The sequence below is a fragment of the Carcharodon carcharias genome, chromosome 10 (genome assembly GCF_017639515.1).
Source record: "Carcharodon carcharias isolate sCarCar2 chromosome 10, sCarCar2.pri, whole genome shotgun sequence".
In the NCBI taxonomy this organism is placed as follows: Eukaryota; Metazoa; Chordata; class Chondrichthyes; order Lamniformes; family Lamnidae; genus Carcharodon; species Carcharodon carcharias.
Window position 1 is genome coordinate 149730549 of NC_054476.1, and position 19640 is coordinate 149750188.

Consider the following 19640-nt stretch of genomic DNA (forward strand, 5'->3'; position numbering starts at 1 on the left):
ACTGCTTGTGAAGTTTTCCTGAAGTATTTCTCAAATAAAGCTCTGTATAAATGCTCCTCTGCCTTCAAATGCTAGTAAATGTTGCATTCCCCTGAATTGCGAACTTATGAACAATGATGGGCTGGAAAAGGCCCTGTGCTCCATCCAGTTGGTCCCACACTATTGACAATACCTTGGATATCACAATATATATAATCTCCACTCCGCTCACAAGCCATGTAACTCCTGGGAGAGGCGGAAACCCAGATATAAAACCCCAGACCAATTTGTATGGGGATCTAGAAAATTCCTCTCCGATCCCCACCCTCCCCAACCTAGGGCTTCCAACCCTCCAAGATTGACCTGGAATCTCTAGGAATTGAAGATCAATCCCCAGGACACTGCTAGGTGCAATTCTGGAGAAAAATCATCAGGACACTAAAAAAGACTCTTTGTTTTGTCATTTTCTTTGAACATTTTTCTTTACCTGATATAAAAACATTGAAAATGGGGGGAAAAGGCTGTTTGGCTGACCGTCAAGCATCATCCAAATGGATAATGAATCTTTTTGCTTTCCAATTGGCATCGGAAGGCAGTACGTCACAAGGATGGATGTGTTGGCTGACTAATGGCTGGAGGGTGGGGGCAGGTCATGTGATGAAACCTCCAGGAATATGATTAATCACAGTTGGCAACCCTAGCCCAACATCATGGGAATCAAAACTAGTCCAGGGGATCACTTTGGCCCTGATAATTCTACAGAGATCTTTCCTAATTTAAGAAATGATCTCTGGAATCACCAACAACATCAATTTGCATTTATATAGCTCCCTTAATGTCAGCTGGCACTCCAAAGGAGTCTCATCAAACCAAGTTCGACACTGAGGTAAGAAGGTACTAAGAAAGAGGTAGGTTTTAAAGAGTCTGAAAGGAGGAACAAGAGATGGAGGGGTTTAGGGAGGGGGTTGGAGAGCTTGCGGCCTTGGTGGCTGAAGGCACGGCCATGAATGGTGGAGCGATGAAAATGAAGTGGGGTGGGCGAGCTGAGCTGTGCAAGAGGCCAGAATTGGAGGAGCGCAGGTACCTCGGAGGGTTGTGGAGCTGGAGAAGGTTAGAGAGATAGGGAAGGTCAAAGAAGCCATGGAGAGGTTTGAAGACATGGGTAGGAATTTTAAAACTCAGGTGTTGCTTGACTGAGGGCCAGTAGGCCAGCAAGGTTAAGGGGCGATAGATGAATGGGACAGCCGAGTTAGGACATGGGTGGCAGAGTTTAGGTTGCTCTGAAGTTTATGGAGGGCCGAAGATAGGAGGGCACTGGAATAGTCAAACCTGGAGGTAACAAAAGCATGGACGGGGAGAAACAAAAACAAGACCTTTATAAGTCTACATTTCAAAAACAAACGCACGGATACAACAGATGTTGCAGATGGTTCAGTGCGTCTCCTGGTGTTTAACCCTGAAGGCAAAATCTGCAGGACGTTCTGTATTGGCACCAGTACAAAGACAAAGAGGGGGAGGAGAGATCTTTTCAGTGTTGACTGACCTTTCCCTGAGATCAGCCCCAGTGTGGTACAGACTGCAAATCTGCGATAAGAGTGAAAAATCATTCACAGAAAGACAAGGCACGTTAACGACCCAAACTATATCACAGGACCATTAACAAACTCATGCCTTCCCTCTCCTCCCGCTTCTCTTTACAAAAGCTCTCATGTAGAAAGGAAAGATCCCGAGACAATTTTTGTTTTTGCAGAGAATTTGGCAGGTGCACAGCCACCTGGCTACCTCTGGCATGACACAAACGGACAGCCAGGGAGGTGTGAAGCAAGTAAAAGATCCCGGCTGTTCAGCCACGCCCTTGAGGAACATCTAAAAATAAGCTCCATGGTCCTACGGGAGGTACTCCGAAGGATCGACGGATTGGACTGGGGCGGGAGGCAGGGGTGGGGGAGGTTCTCATTCACCTCTCCCTGAGCTCACACTGGTAGGTCTGGAGGGGGAGGGAAGGGCATGGAAGAGAAACGGGAGAAAGTGTTACCCACGTCAGCCCACGGGCCTGGACAAAATGTTGCTTAGAATTGGCAGGGACAAATGCCTGAGAGCTGTGAAGTGGTACAAAAGATCAGGCTCAGAGAACAACAATTATTGAAAACTGTCCAAAATTGTTTTATGAGCTATAGGTGGGAGAAGCTCGGGTTGGAGAAGAGCAGGTTGAGAGGAGATTTGATAGAGGCGTTCAAAATAGGTGAGGGGTCTGGACAGAGTAGATAGGGAGAAATTGGAAGAAGGATCGATAACAAGAGGGCACAGGTTTAAGGCAGCTGGCAAAAGAAGCAATGGCAACACAGGGAGAAACCTTTTCACACAGCGAGTGGTTAGGGTCTGGAACGCTCTGCCTGAGAACGTGGTGCAGGCAGGTTCAATTGAAGCATTCAAAAGGGAATTGGAGGCCGTGACCTGAAAAGGATTAAGTGCAGAGATTCAGGTAGAAAGCAGGGGAGTGACACCAGGTGAATTGCTCATTCGAAGAGTCGGCGCAGATACAATGGGCTGAATGGCCTCCTTCTGTGCTGTAACAATTCTACGATTCTGTGATTCTATTGAGCCCTGCACATTTGGACTTCCAAAATCAATTATGCAATCAGTTCAGATATCTGTTCAACTGATACTGAGGAAGTGGCCTCCTTTTCTACTTTTTAATCACTTCTCAGTGAAACATGAACAATGATTTTCTATTTTACCATTTGCAGCCTGTCATTTAATTTTAATGGAAGGCTCTTTGAAAGCTAGTCTGTGTCACACGGGTTGTAACTCATGATTAACCTGATGCTATTTAAGGCACAGATGTTGTCGCTGCCAAGGGATCTGGATTCAGAATATCCCAACTTCAAACTACCCTCCAGGCATACTGACCATATATTAGATCTGAAAGGTCGGCAGGAATCCAGTTTCCTGGATCCAGCAATGATCACTGAGGCAGACTGAGGGCCAAATGGATCGAAATGCTGTTCCTTGGGTTGTGCTCTTAACTATTTTGGGAATGTAGGGACAGGAGGAGGTCATTCAGCCACTCGAGGCTGTTCCACCATACAATGAGATCATGGCTGTTCTGCATCTTGGCTCCATATCCTTTTACACCCTTGCCCAGCAGAAATCTATCGATCTCTGATTTAAAATTATTAGTTCAGCAAGAACCTGCTGCTTTTTGTGGGACAGAGTTCCACACTTCTGCCACCTTTTATGTGAAGGAATGCCACCTAATGAATCGCCTGAATCTCTGAAGAAGAGTCATATGGACTCAAAACGTTAACCCTGTTTCTCTCTCCACAGATGCTGTCAGACCTGCTGAGTTTTTCCCAGCATCTTCTGCTTTTATTTCAGATTTCCAGCATCTGCAGTATTTTTGTTTTCAATCTCCTGAATGACCTGGTTTGGATTATAAGGTACTGTTGCCTTTTCCCAGACTCCCCAATCACTGCAAAAAATTCTCTCTATTTATCCTATCAATCCCTTTCAAAATGCTGAAAAAAAGCAACCAAATCACCCCTGGCCTTTATATATTATACATATACCGTTTACATAATCTCTCCTTGTAACCTAACCCTCAGAACCCACTGCCCAACTGGATACCCACTCGACAAACTCAACACGCGATTCATATTTGAGCAGATAAATAAAAATGAAAATAAATTTAAAAAATCTTTTCTCCCCACCACTGTCCCCTCCCCCCAGCCCACCCCCACAAGGGCCATCTGTCACTTGTTTATGTTGTTCTTTTCAGAGTACTTACCCTTGTTCTGCTATTATCACATTCTGCTTTCCTACCTTAATGCCACTATCAGCAGCTCCTTTAGCCCTTACCACTACTATTAACGCCCTCTTGTCCTCTTGTTTATGACATCTTTGTCAATCTCTCCTTTGCCTCCACCTATCGCTGGCCTTCTATTTGCTTTTTCTGCTCCACCCACCCTTAAACACTATAAATTTCATCACATTTTTACTTCTCTTTAGCTCTGAAGAAGAGTCATACGTTAACTCTGTTTCTCTCCCCACAGATGCTGTTAGACCTGCTGAGTTTTTCCAGCATTTTCTGTTTTGGTTTCAGATTTCCAGCATCCGCGGTATTTTGCTTTTATCATATTTGAGTAGGTTTGGAAAACCTGAAGATCAAAAGATGGTCCAGTGAGCATCTTAATCTCTCCACTATCAGGCTAACGGCTTTTATTACACATTTCAAACCACAGGCTTCAGAGTGCTCCTCGTACCTCCATGATCTTGGGGGATCCTTGCCGCCCAAGTGTTCCTAGAATCAGGCCCCACATCTTTGCCTTTGCAGCTGTTGCTATTGCATCCTTCCTGATTGCCTGCATCGCCTGGTGATCGTAGAACTCACGGGAGAGGACTTTGCTGTAAGGATCATACCTGTAACATCAGAGAACATATGTCAATGAGAAAGTGGAAGAGGCAAAGAGATTCCACCCTCGTGACCTGGTCTTTGGGCTTTCAGTCATACGCTAACCTGTAATTAGTCGTTTTGTAACACTGAATTTGAATATTGTGGAAAAGAGAGATACGTTGCCTAAGTTTTTCATCTTGCACTCATCTGGACAAATGCAAGAATGGCAAATCTCAAACGATCACAACAATTTATACTACAGGAGAAAAGGGTGCTGATTGGTTGGCAAGTCCACTCTGATTGGCTGAGGTGTGGCCATGGAGAAAGCAAAGGGAAAATATAGGCTCCCCAAGCTCCCGGGTAATTCAAAAAAGACTCAAGGTTTGAACGTATTCCTTGTTTGCAGAGAGCAGGTCCCTGTGTGTAAATTAATGTTGTTTCTAACAAGTGTAAATGAGCCATATTAAGAACTCAACTGATTAACTTAAATTGGTTGTTAGTATTAGGGCAGGATCATTCAGCAAGTGCTGCCCAAAAGCTTCAGCAACATGTATCTCTTTTGAGCAATACCCTCCCATTCTTTACATTGTAAAGAAAGAGTTGGATTTATGTAGTGGCTTTCATGACCCCAGGACATCCCAAAGCTTTTTACAGGCAATGAAGTACTTCTGAGGAATAGTTATTGTCTTATGTAGGACGTGGAACATCTAATTTGAAGACAGCAAGTTCCCACAAACAGAATGATCAGGTAATCACAGAATTGTAACAGTGCAGGAGGAGGCCATTCGGCCCATCGTGTCTGCATCAGGTCTCTGAGCATTTTAACAGCGCCAATCTCCTTCCTTTACCCTGTAACCCTGCACGTTGTTTCTATTTAAGTAATCATCCAATGCCCTCTTGAATGCCTCAATTGAACCTGCCTCCACCACACTTCCAGACAGTGCATTCCAAACCCTAACTACTCGCTGTGTGAAAATGCTTTTTCTCACCTCACATTTGCTTCTTCTGCAAAACACTTTAAAACTGTGCCCTCTGGTTCTAGAGGGCACAGTTCACTGAGATACAAATATTGACCAGGGAGAACTCCCCAGCTCTTCTTCTAAATGGGATCTTTATATCCACCTGAGAGGATAGATATGGCATTGGTTTAACATCTCACCCAAATGACAGTGCCATTCAACACTGCAGAAATCCCTCAGTATTAAAGCAGTCTGGGCCTATATGTAACTCCAGCCCCACGGCTATGTGGTTGACTCTCAACTGCCCTCTGGTGTGGCCTAACAAGCCTACTCAAAGTGCTAGTAGTGGTGGCATTGATGAAGTCACCCAACACTAGCATCTTCTCAGGGAACCTAGACTTTGGGGAATAAAGTGGTGGCTATGCCAACGATTCTCACATCCCAAGAATGAGTTTAGAAAGATTTGCATTGGGCAAGATGACTTGGCAACCCAATGTCCTGTCCTACGAGGAGATGTGCCCTTAGTGCAGGCCAATCAGAAAGCCATGAAGCACAGGGAAAATCCTGCCATGCAATGTTGGAATGTGTCATACATGAACTGACAGATTCCACAGAACGATTACAACAGTAATTTGCACTTAAGTAACTCCTGCCGTGTAGTAAAACTTTCCAAGGTGCTTCACAGGAGTACTCATCAAGCCAACTTTGACACCGAACCACATAAGGAGATAGGTGGCTAAAAGCTTGGTCAAAGCAGTAGGAGCACCTTTAAGGAGAGAGAGAGAGAGAGGTAGAGAGACAGAGGTTTAGAGAGAGAATTCCAGAGTTTAGAACCAGGCGGCTCAAGGAACAGTCGCTAACAAGGGGTCGATGAAAACCGGGTTGCAAAAGAGGCCAGGATTGGAGGAGCACAGATATCCTGGAGGCAGGAGGAAGTTATCAGAGATGGGGGGGGGGGGTGGCGGCGGCGGCGGATTTGAAAACCAAGATGGCAACTTCAAAATCGATGAGCTGCTGCACTGGGAGCCACTGCAGATCAGTGAGCACAAGGGTGATGGATGAACAGGACTCAGTGAATCAGAAGATGGGCAGCAAGGTTTTAGATGTTTATTTAGGATGTGAGGCAGGAGACTGGCCGGGGGATTGTGGGGGGTGGGGGGTGGCACAAACTGTTGAGGTCAGATGGAGCCTCCTCAGATGGAGATAACGTCACATCTTTGTGCGGAGCATGTTGTGCAGCTGTGTAGAATTGTTTCCAGCCCTCTCAGGCTAGCCAGCTGTGATAAGGCCCAGCTGTTGTCGCTGGTTGATGCCCGTGACCCATCGAACACATGAAACACACACAAACTGAAGGATTAACAAATGTAACTCAATCACTGTAGATTTATATCCACTTACAATTCACAACTGATTACCTATAAATGATACAGCTGGTGCCTATGGGAGTGTGGCAACATGTACAAGAGTGTTTCATTTTCATAAAACACAGTTTTGCTGCTAGCCAGACATGGTTCAGCGGTACTGAGGGGGTGCTGCACCTTCAGGGGTGCTGCTTCGTGGGTGAGATGTCAAACTGAGGTGCCATCTGCCCTCTCAGGTGGACCTAAAAGATCAATGCAGCACTATTTAGAAGAAGAGGAGGGGAGATCCCACCATACACCCCACCCCCACTTCCCCCATCTCATTCCCCCTCATCCGTGTCCCGGCCAGCATTTTTCCCTCCACCAACAACTAGAAACAGATGATCTGGCCATTTGTTTTGTTGCTGTTTGTGGGATCTTGCTATGCACAGATTGGCTGCTGCATTTCCTACAACAGAGATCACACTTCAAAAGCACTTAAGGAATGATTAATGTCCTGGCCACTGCTGCGAGCAACTGGGGAGAGAACAGCAAGTGGATGTAAAAAACTGCTTGCTTTTTTTCCCACTCCTTGTGAATGATTTAGTTTATTAGTTTTAAAATGGAGATTGGGGAACCAGGTGGTTTGACCTGTTTGGAAGTGGAAGGTCATGTGACAAAATCTCCAGGAATATGTCAATGTCGGCAACGTGTACACACACACACACACACACACACACACACACACACACACACACACACACACACACACACACACACACACACACACACACAAACACACACACACACAGCAAACAGAGAAAGTGCTGTAACATTAATTCCCAGCTGAGCACTTCCACTGGCTGTGATGATAACAGTGTAGATAATATCTAGCAGCCAATTCACCCCTCCCCCTTTATCTCACTCAGCCTTTACACAGATTACAGGAAGCTCAGATTCATTTTTTTTTAACTTATAGAAATCAAAAAGTGATTTTCTTATCATTCACCTCACACCCGCAAACAGCCTCAGCTTTAAGGAATAAACTCCCAGCTTAAAGTTCTGCTCATCAACAGCTTTCCTGTACGGTTAGAGTGCAAGAGTGCATTCTGGAGAAAGAGGTGATGGTTCGGAATCAGGAGCGGTACCTTTCTGCACCCAGTCTACCTGCCAAAAGAAACCACCCATGAAATTCTGAAGTGCGCAAAAAGATTGTGTGTGTGTGTGTGTGTGTGCGTGTGTGTGTGTGTGTAACAACAGGATCTTCTTGTTTAAGTCAAGCAAGGTTACGCCACTGATGTGGGGGAGAGTGGCCTACTCTTTATGTCATATTATTACATAAATGTAAACTTTACTGATTCCTGAGGACCAGTATTGTTCAGATTCTGGTAGCAGTTGTGGGGTTTGGTGGTGATGTCATGACATGGAGAGCTGGTAGGTTGTGTGTTCAATTCTCACTGTAAAGACCTGAGCCCATTATCCAGGTTGACACTACCCAGTGCAGTACCGAGGGGATGTCACACTGTTGAAAGTGCCATCTTTTGGATGTGACGTTGAACAGAGTTCTCTGAGTTGTCTGCCTACTCAGCTGGGTGTAAAAGATCCCACGGTACCATTTTGAAAAAGAGCAGGGGTAGTTCCCGATGCCTTGAAATAACCTCAGCAGAACTGATCATCTGGTTATTCTTGTGTTGATGTTTGTGGGATTTTGCTGTGCGCCAATTTCTCTATGGTGACAGGGCTAGTTTGCAGCCTTATCAGTGCGCAGTGACTGCCTGCTGGAAACAAGGATGCACGGAGAGGTGCCTCATGTGGTCAAACAGCCATCCGAAACATCACACATAAGAGGCAAGGGTGAACTCAGCCACAATCTCCCATCTGTCCCACCATCCTCACTCCCACTATCCCAACTTATCCCTCAGTCCCACCATCCTCATTCCTAATATCCCAACTTATCCCTCAGTCCCACCATCCTCACTCCCACTATCCCAACTTATCCCTCAGTCCCACCATCCTCACTCCCACTATCCCAACTTATTCCTCAGTCCCACCATCCTCATTCCTAATATCCCAACTTATCCCTCAGTCCCACCATCCTCATTCCTAATATCCCAACTTATCCCTCAGTCCCACCATCCTCACTCCCACTATCCCAACTTATCCCTCAGTCCCACCATCCTCACTCCCACTATCCCAACTTATCCCTCAGTCTCACCATCCTCACTCCCACTATCCCAACTTATCCCATCTGTCCCACCATCCTCACTCCCACTATCCCAACTTATCCCTCAGTCCCACCATCCTCATTCCTAATATCCCAACTTATCCCTCAGTCCCACCATCCTCACTCCCACTATCCCAACTTATCCCTCAGTCCCACCATCCTCACTCCCACTATCCCAACTTATCCCTCAGTCCCACCATCCTCACTCCCACTATCCCAACTTATCCCTCAGTCCCACCATCCTTACTCCCACTATCCCAACTTATCCCTCAGTCCCACCATCCTCATTCCTACTATCCCAACTTATCCCTCAGTCCCACCATCCTCCTTCCTACTATCCCAAATTATCCCTCAGTCCCACCATCCTCACTCCCACTATCCCAACTTATCCCTCAGTCCCACCATCCTCACTCCCACTATCCCAAATTATCCCTCAGTCCCACTATCCTCACCCCGACCATCCCAACTTATGTGCAAAGAATGGCTAAAGACTGGATGACAACTGGACTTCACCCAGAATCAGTGGGGTGAAAGAGTGTTTTAAGAAAGTATAAAATCAATGTCATTTAAAAAAAAATATTTTGCCAAATGGCCAAAAAACATGATGTTTACATCTGTTAAGATTGCCCTTCCACATTAAGCAGAAAGTAGTACTTCTAGTAATAGGCCCAATGTTTTAAAATTAGTAGCGTAGTGAGAGCTGGGCTGATCCCTCGAGAGGATGCATATCCTATCTTTCCATTTCATGCTTGCAATTTTGATATCACTAAAAGCTATTAATGGGTTGTTAATAGGTCTTCAGGACACAGTCGCTTACTCAGTCTCTCTCTCTATTTTCCTCCTATCTCAATCTTCCCCTCTTATATGGTTTGACTCACTCACCAGCTTTCAGTCTCTCCTTCTATCTTTTTCTCCTTAGCCTTTATTCTCTCTCCTTATCTCAGTCTCTCTTACTCTCCCAGACTCTCTTTGTAACTCAATTTCTTTCCCACTGTTTAATTTCCAGAAAACAATTTATCAGTTTCAATCTTCTCTTTCATGTTTTGTGTGTCTGTTTTTCTTTCTCCTCCTCAATTTCTCTCCTTACCTCAGTCTCCTTACTGCTCCTTGTTTTTCTCTCTCTCTCTCAGTTTCTCCCCCTCTCTCTCTCTCTTTGTCTGTCTATTTGTCTCTCTCTTTGTCTCGTGCTTCCTCTTTCTCTGTGTGACTCCCTCTCCGTCTGTCTCTGTCACGTTCTCCATCTCTCGCTCGTGCTCTCTTTGTCCCGCACTCTGCCTCCAAGGTATCCTGGCCAATATTTAGCCCTCATGCAACATTTGTTGTATTACGCCATTAAGCGATATCAGCATGACAGCTGTAGAAGAGAAATGTGTCATGTGACCCAGTCTTGGTTTCACTTTAGCTTTGAGCAGATCATATGCACCCAGCTCTGTTGTCTTCAAGCTTTATACCCATGTATAACTAACAAATTAACCCGCAACACATTTTTTTTTGTATTCGTTCATGGGATGGGGCATCGCTGGCTATCCCAGTGTTTGTTTTCCATCTCTAATTGCCTTGAGAACTGAGTGGCTTGCTAGGCCATTTCAGAGTCACATGTAGGCCAGGCGGATTTTCCTTCCCTGAAGGACAGTAGTGAACCAACACTCGACAATGGTTTCATCATCAGGCTTTTAATTCCAGATTTTTTTATTGAATTCGAATTCCACCATCTGCCTTGGCAGGACTCAAACCCGGGTCCCCCAAGTGTTACCTTGGGTATCTGGATTACTGTCTGGTGACAATACCACTACATCACCACCTTGTCTCTTGTACAGTAAATACTATATCATAATAACACAACATGGTGATCAGCGGTGGTGAGACAGCTGGCAGCAGGATTAAATACATTACGACATGGTGAACAGCCTCAGATTGTGCTACAGGGCATGAGAAGACCCTCAACATTTTAGTCAGACCACAACGAAGTCACAGCGTTGGAGAGTGTTGAGAATGTAGCATAGTGACTGCTAAGAAAAAAGGTTTCTCGACTCAGCGCCGTGCGAGTGCTCAGATAAAGAGCTGGTAAGCAGACGATCCCTCGTAGTGAGACTGCAGCGCAGAGCCTGTCAGTTCTGTGAGATGACCAGCACTGGGTTAGCTCAGTTGGGAAAGGCAAGTGACCAGGGTGTGGGCTGGATCGATAATGAGCAAGGGAGAGTCAAACAAAAAAAAACTGTCATAAAAATTGGGCCAGAGGGGGTTGCAATTCTTATGGGTGGCTTCGGGAGTTGCTGAACAATAAATCGAATAAAAATCAAGTACACCATTACTCAGTGGTGCATTCCCACCACAACTTGCCTTTGTGGGCGGAGCTTCGGAAAAGCGGCTACGGTGTCACTCATCCCAGATACTACAGAAGGAGGCATGTCAAAGGGATATTGTCAGAATGTCCACAATATTCCCCAGTTTGAATTGGGTTGTCGCTGACCTACTATCCAAATTCAAAATGTTTAAACACCGGACCGAGCTAAGGTTTCTTGATTAGGTGCGGTTGAGCCAGGCAAGCAAACCATAAAAATTCACCTAGCAGTTGGGAACGTGTCAAGATTAACATCAGAAGAACTAAAGGATCCCCAAAAGATATGGACTACATTGGAAGACTGGTTCAGAATCAGGTTAAACTTCTGTATTCATCGACTAGAGTTCATGTCATTTCCACAACAGCCCACAGAATCCATTGACCACTTCATCGGCAGATACAGAGAAAAGGGTACGTACTGTGATTTTTCAAACACAGAGCTAGCAGACAGAATTGTTGAGTTGGTGATCGCATGCACTCCCATGGATGCATTCCAGGGAGATCTGCTAGACAAACCTATAGCATCGAAGAACTACTCAAAGGTGGACGTAAGTATGAAGCAATCCTTGCAAGTAAACAAAGCTTACAGGTCTTATGTACAACCCCAATTGTTGACACACTCACTAGAACACCCAAACCTAGCAAGATATGTGAAAGATGTGGACTTCTGTTTGCGCAAAGGAAATGCTCAACTTTTCATCAATTCTGCTCAGCATGTGGCAGAGAGGGCCATTGACCGCAGCAGTGCACCAGAGCAAAGGTTGGTGCAGCTACAAGGAGCCGTGCACTGATCCAAACAAACCGTACACAACGGAACCTTCAAGCAATAAAAATGATCATCAGATATCCCACCAGAAACATATACATGAGGTGATTGACAAACCAGAAAATGACAATGATGTGCGTGAGGAGATGAAGAGCGGGGAACACATGTTTCACACTGTTAATCTCCTGGAAAATGTAGATGCCATCACATTGAAGGAAGCGTTTGCCAAAATCCAAATTAGTTGAGATGACTGACCTCAAGCAACCACAACCACCTTCCTTTGTGCTAGGTATGACTCCAACCAGCGGAGAGTTTTCCCCCCGATTCCCATTGACTCCAGTTTTGCTAGGGCTCCTTGATATCACACTCGGTCAAATGCTGCGTTGATGTCAAGGGCAGTCACTCTCACCTCACCTTGGGAGTTCAGCTCTTCTGTCCATGTTTGAACCAAGGCTGTAATGAGGTCAGGAGCTGAGTGGCCCTAGCGGAACTCAAATTGGGCATCAGTAAGCAGGTTATTGCTAAGCAAGCGCTGCTTGATAGCACTGTTGATGACCCCTTCCATTACTTTATTGATGATGGAGAGTAGACTGATGGGGTGATAATTGGCCAGGTTGGATTTGTCCTGCTTTTTGTGTACAGGACATACCTGGGCAATTTTCCACATAGCTGGGCAGATGCCAGTGTTGTAGCTGTACTGGAACAGCTTGGCTAGGGGCGCAGCAAGTTCTGGAGCACAAGTCTTCAGTACTATTGTCGGAATGTTGTCAGGGCCCATAGCCTTGTACAGTAGATAAGTCCAAGGTGTTATATCATTATAATGACAACATTGGCAGGGACTGGTTGAGCTAAATGGCCTGTTTCTTTGTTGTAAGTAGTTGGTGGCAACTGCACAGCTATGCAGCAATTGGGAATACAGCATGCAGGGGACAAACAAGATGCACATCCTTTCAGATACATGCATGCATGGCTGCACAACAACCTTAAAGGGTCCACACAGTGCAACAAACAGACTGCACACAACAAAGGGGAATTAGAAGGCCCGTTGATTGTGACATCAGTACAATGTGTTATCTGGTTATTATCCCGGAACACAGTTTATATCGGGAGCTGAAGGAACATTTCTGAAGAGGGTTCTATCAAATTGGTTACAGGATTTACAATTGCTGTATGTGTGTGTTTGCTGAGTGAAAACTGCCTGTCACAACAGTGATTGCTTCTTTTTCTCCTTCTAGTCAAGTCATCCAATCCCAATATTTAATCCTGTTGGTTTTCATTTCACCAATTCCTATCCTGTCCTCTTGAACAGTGAGCTCGGTATGGTTCCACAATCAGACCTGGCACTTGTTGCTGTGTGGCTCAGCAGCATGAATAGTTCAGCACTGAAGGAGGCCATTCAACCCATAGAGTCTGTGCTGGTCCTTTCAAAGAACTATCCTACTCCCCGATCTTTCTTTCTCCTTCAGGTATTTCTCCAATTGCCTTTTAAAGGCCACCAGTGAATCTATTTCCATATCAGACAGTGCATTCCAAATCCTAACCACTCCTTGTATAGGTTGCCTCTGGGTCTTTTACCAATCACCGTTAACCTGTGCCCTTTGGTTATTGATGCTTCAACCGCTGGAAAAAGTTTCTTTTTATTTACTCAATCTAAATCCTTCATGGTTCTTCACTATAGATGTTGCTTTCACATTTGGAAGACTTGCTGAAATGGGTTATGGAAGCGTGGACAGCACTCATTATTACACTGGACTAAATGCCCCTCAAAATATTTTTCCCTAGGCTGTTTTAGATGGTAGAGCCATTATTGCAGGTTATTCAGCCCATTAAGTATATGTTGGCTTTTAGCTCTGAAGAAGAGTCATATGGGCTCGAAATGTTAACTCTGTTTCTCTCTCCACAGATGCTGCCAGACCTGCTAAGTTTTTACAGCATTTTCTGTTTTTATTTATTATTATTAAGTCTATGTTACCTCTTTGAGCAATCCAAAACTATTTTCACGGCCCCGCTCTCTCCCCACAGTCCTACAGCTTTGTCTGCTTCAAACATTTATTCAACTTTATTTGTTAAACGATGTAATGGTCTCCATGTCAACCAATTCTTGCAGCAATGCAACAGATCTAAAAAAAGAGTGTTTAAAGAAATGTAACCTCACCTCTCTCAAGCAGAAGAACTAGCCTCTTCTTATTCACTCGGCCAAAACCCTTCAGAATTTTAAAAACTTTAGCCTTATTTATAGCAGAAAATAATTCAATAACTCATGTCCCTCGTCATAACTCTGGTTTCCATTGCTGGAATTATCCTGGTGAATCTACACAGTTTGCTCTCTCTGGCTTTGATGTGCTTTCAATAATGGAGCACTCAAAAGCGTTCACAGTACTCTAACTGTGGTTGAAAGTAGCTCTAAAGCATAAATCAGGGTACAAAGGAAGGTCAGTGAGCATGTAGGTTTCTCTAGCAATACCATTTAGGATGATAGAGAAATTCAAATGAATATACACTCTCCCTTTAACAACGGACGTGGTGCAGTGTGTTTTGGGCTGCGCTGTACGGCATTGAATTGTGGCAGTGCAGAATTGTATCGGGCTGAATGGTGATGTACTGGAGCAATGTCCTTTTGTCTTTTTGAGCTCCGTAAGTGGATGCTTTGTTAAAAATGTGTTCTATTGCTCTGTACAGTGCTGTGAGGTCCTTTATTGGGCTGTGATGTCACCTATTGTACTGTGATGTCACCTATTGCGCTGTGATGTCCTTTATTGCGCTATGATGTAATTTACTGTGGTGATGTCATTTACTCTGGTGATATCCCCTGTTGCACTGTTCTGTATTGTACTGTAATAGCTCTCAGTGAATAGTGCCAAATATTCTGTGGTTGATTAATATTTAAACACTGCTGCTTCTGAAGCCTGCTGCGACAAGGCTGAAGAACCTGATGAGGAATCGCAATTCAGTCAGTGACAATTCTGAGCTTGGAAGGAAAATGAGTGTTTCAGGGAAAGGTCCACTGGAAAATCACATGATTGTAGATTTACTCGTGGAGCAATTATACTGGGCACATTATGCAACAGAAAGGTTCAGAGTTCTTACCAGAGATAGAAAAGGAGCAGAAGAAAATCAAGAAGCTGGAAGAGGTGATCCACAGGAAAGGCTTTTTGGAGGCAGGATGGAGGGGGGAGCAAAACAAAGTCATTTTAGTGAAGAGCTCAGGATGTCGGAATACTGAGTGAGAAATGTACAATAATCTGGTATCAGAGAAAAGGAAGCTCACAGTTCACAGAAGATCACAGAACCTTACAGCACATTGTCCCTGTGCCAGCTCTTTGAAAGAGCTATCCCAATTAGTCCCACTCCCCTTTGCTCTTTCTCCAGGATCTGGCAAATTTGGTCTTTGTAAAAGATCCCATAGCCACCACTGGAAGAAGAGCCGGGGGTGGGGTGGGGGGTTCTCCCCAGTGTCCTGACCAATATTTATCCCTCAACCAACATCATTTTAAAATAACCCCGACTGCTGTTTGCGGGATCGTGCTGTGTGCATATTGGTTGATGCATGTCTTATATTACAACAGGTGGCATAGTGGTATTGTCACTGGACTAGTATTCCAGAGACCCAGGGTAATGCTCTGGGGACCCAGGTTCAAATCCCACCACGGCAGATGAATTCAATAAAAAAAATCTGGAATTACTGATGACCGTGCTACCATTGCTGATTGTTGTAAAAACCTATCTGGTTCACTAATGCCCTTTTGGGAAGGAAACCTGCTGCCCTTGTCTGTTCTACATGTGACTCCAAACCCACAGCAATGTGGTTTTTTTTTAAAGAAAAAAAATGCTAATAAATGCTGGCCTAGCCAGCGACACCCACATCCCATGAATGAATATATTTTAAAAAAACAGGGACTACACTTCAGGAAAAGTGCTTCATTGCCTGTGCACAGTTCTGGTCCCATTTTATAAAAAGCATATAGAGGCACTGGGAAAGATTCACAAGTATGACACCAGAACAGCGAGGTTTTACCCATCAGGTACCCCTGGGGCACTTTCCTCTAGAAAAGAGAAGGCCAAGGCCGAGGGGTGGATCTGGCAGAGGTCTTTAGGTTTCTGGAATAGTTTGATAGAGTAGATACAGAAAAGCAATTTGCTCTCATGGGGGACATCGGAATTAGGTGGGATTATACATCTAAGATAGTCACTAGTAAATCCAACAGGGAATTCAGGAGGATCTGTTTTTAACCCAAAGAGTGATGAGAATGTGGAACCCACTAACACAGGGAGTAGCTGAGTCAATTATCAGGGATACATTTAAGGGAAAGCTGGATAAACACATCGGGAAAGGAAAAGAAAGATATTTTGTTAGGGCGAGATGAACACGGGAGAGGGGGCATAGTGGTAGTGTCACTAGATTAGTAATCCAGAGGGCCTGGCTAGTTCTTTGGGGGCATGAGCTCAAATCCTACCACTGCAGCTGGTGGAATTTGAACTCAATTAATAAATCTGGACTACAAAACTAGTCTCAGTAATGCTGACCATGACAACTATCAACTACCCATCTGGTTCACTAATGTCCTTTAGGGAAGGAAATCTGCCACCCTTACCTGGTCTACATGTGACTCCAGACCCACAGAAATGTGGTTAACTCTTAACTGCCCTCTGAAATGGCCCAGCAAGCCACTCAGTTCAAGGGCAATTAGTGATGGGCAACAAGTATTTATCCAACTCACTGTTGAATATTATTACTGAACCTGTTTCCACCACCCTTACAGGCAGTGCATTCTGGGCCATAACAACTAACTAAGTAAAAAAAAATATTCTTACCTTCCCCCATGTATCCTAAAATGGTGGAGAAAGGCCAGGGAGGGATTTTGCAGGAAGGTAATAACAAAGACCTTCAAAATGGTTTTTATTGAACGCAGGGAGCCAGGGGACCTTGTGAAGGGTTGGGATGGTGATAGGTACGCGGGACTTTGTGCATGAGAAAGGATGGGTGGTCAGAGGGATAGCAATAGTGTAGGTCGGAGAGGCGTTCATAAGATGGCTAACTAATAGAAGACAGAGGGTTGAGATAAGGGGCGCATTTTCAGGATGGCAACCTGTGGAGTGCCACAGGGATCAGTGCTGGGGCCTCAATCATTTACAATACATATTAATGACTTGGACGAGGGAAATGAATGTACTGTCACCAAGTTTGCGAATGACACAAACATAGGTGGGAAGGCAAGCGGTGAGGATGACACAAATAGTCCACAGAGGGATATAGACGGGTTAAGTGAGAGGGCAAAAACTTGGCAGGTGGAATATAATGTGAGGTTATGCACTTTGGCAGCAAGAATAGAGGAGCTGAATATTATTCAAATGGAGAAAACTGCTGAAATCTGTGGCACAGAGGGATTTGGGGGCCCTCATGTATGAATCACAAAAAGCTAACATAGAAGCTCAGCAGGTATTAGGGAAAGCAACTGGAATGTTGGCCTTTATTTCAAAGGGAATGGAAGATAAAAATAAGGAAGTATTGCTAAGACTATACAAGGCACTAGTTAGAGCACATCTAGAATACTGTGAACAGTTTTGGTCCCCTTATCTAAGGAAAGATATACTGGCATTGGAGGCAGTCCAGAGAAGATTCACTAAGTTGATCGCGTGTATGGAGGGATTTTCTTATGAGGAGAGGTTGAGTAGCCTGTATGTAGTGGTCTGTATTCATTGGAGTTTAGAAGAATGAGAGGCGACTTTAATGAAACATATAAGATTCTTAGGGGGCTTGACAGGGTAGATGCTGAGAGGTTGTTTTCCCTTGTGGGAGAGTCTAGGACTAGAGGGCTTCATCTCAGAGTATGGGGGCACCCGTTTAAGACAGAGATGAGGAGGAATTTCCTCTCTCAGAGGGTAGCAAATCTGTTGAATTCTTTACCACAGAGGGCTGTAGAGGCTGGTTCATTAAGTATATTCAAGGCTGAGATAGGCAGATTTTAATCAGTAAGGGAATCAAGGGTTTTGGGGAAAAGGCAGGAAAGTAGAGTTGAGGATTATCAGATCAGCCATGATCTCATTGAATGGCAGAGTAGACTCGAGGGGCCGAATGGCCAACTTCTGCTCCTATGTCTTATGGTCTTATCCTAAAAAATAGGACAGGAGGCCATTCAGCCCATTGGGCCTGCTCCACCATACAACAGATCATAGCTAATCTGATTGTAGTCTTAACTCCACTTTAGTGTCTGCCTCCCAAAACACTTAACACCCTTGTGGATCAAAAATCTAATTCAGCCTCGAATATATTCAATGACTTAGCCTCCACTGCTCTCTGGGGAACAGAATTCGAAAGATTAACGACTCTCTGAGAGAAGAAATTCCTCCTCACCCCCGTCTTAAATGGTAGACCCTTATTCTGAAATAGTGTCCACAAATCTAGAGTCCCCCATGAGGGGAAACATCCTCTCAGCATCTACCCTGTCAAGTACCCTCACAACCATATATGTTTCAATAAGATCACCTCTCATTCTTCTAAATTCCAATGAGTATAGGCCCAACTTGCTTAACCTGACAACCCCTTCAGCCCAGAAATCAGCCTAGTGAACCTTCTCAGTACAACTTCTAATACAAGTATATCCCTCCTTAAGTAAGCAGACCAAAACTGTATTCAGCACTCCTAGATGTGGTCTCATCAATAACCTTTATGGTTGTTTCCATTCTCCTTGGATAAAAGCCAATATTCCATTTGTCTTCCTAATTACTGTACCTGCATGCTAACTTTTTGTGATTCATGTACAAGGACACTCAGATCCTTCTGTACCACAGCATTCTGCAGCCTCTCTCAATTTAAATAATATTATACTTTTCCATTTTCCTACATTACATTCCATCTACCAAATTTTTGCCCACTCACTTAACCTATATAAATCCCTCTGGATCTTCCTCATAACTTGCTTTCCTACCTATCTCTGTATCATCAGCAAGTTTGGCTACAATATAGTCTGTCCTGTCATCCAAAGCATCAATTCAGATCCTAAACAGTTGAGTGCCCCAGCACTGTTCCCTGTCGTACTCCAACAGTTACAGTTGCCAACCCAAAAATGACCCATTTATCCTGACTCTCTGTTTGCTGTTCATTAGCCAATCCTTCATCCATGCTAATATATCACCAACAAAACCATGAACTCTTACCTTGTGCAGTAACCTTTTATGTGGCACCTTATCGAATGCCTTTTGGAAATCCAAATACAGTACATCTGCTGGTTTCCCTTTATCCATTCTGGTTGTTACATCCTTAAAGAACGCTAATAAATTTTTCAAACACTCTTGCCCTTCCACAAAAGCATGCTGACTCTGCCCGATTGTATCATGATTTTCGAAATGCCCTGCTACATCCTTAATAACTGATCCTAACATCTTCCTCAATGACAGAAGTTAGATTAACTGGCCCATAATTTCCTGCTTTCTGTCTCCTCCTTTCTTGAACAGTGGATTTCTATCCACTGGGACCTTTCTAGACTGTAGGCAATTTTGGAAGATTACAACCAATACATCCATTATCTCTGCAGCTACTTCCTGTAAGACACAAGGATGCAGGCCATCAGGTCCAGGGGACTTATCAGCCTGTAGGTCCATTAGTTTTCCTCGTTCGTTTTCTCTAGTGATCATGCTTGT

General features: G+C 44.4%; 1 protein-coding gene across 2 annotated transcripts in view; it reads right to left on the reverse strand.

Annotated features, from left to right (window-relative positions):
• Positions 1 to 19640, reverse strand: part of dph1 (diphthamide biosynthesis 1) — a 618203-nt gene that overhangs the window by 142676 nt on the left and 455887 nt on the right. For both annotated transcript variants that reach the window (XM_041196491.1, XM_041196492.1), the window contains one exon: positions 4242 to 4398. In XM_041196491.1, coding sequence (XP_041052425.1) covers positions 4242 to 4398 — 157 coding nt within the window. The remainder of the gene's footprint in view (positions 1 to 4241; positions 4399 to 19640) is intronic.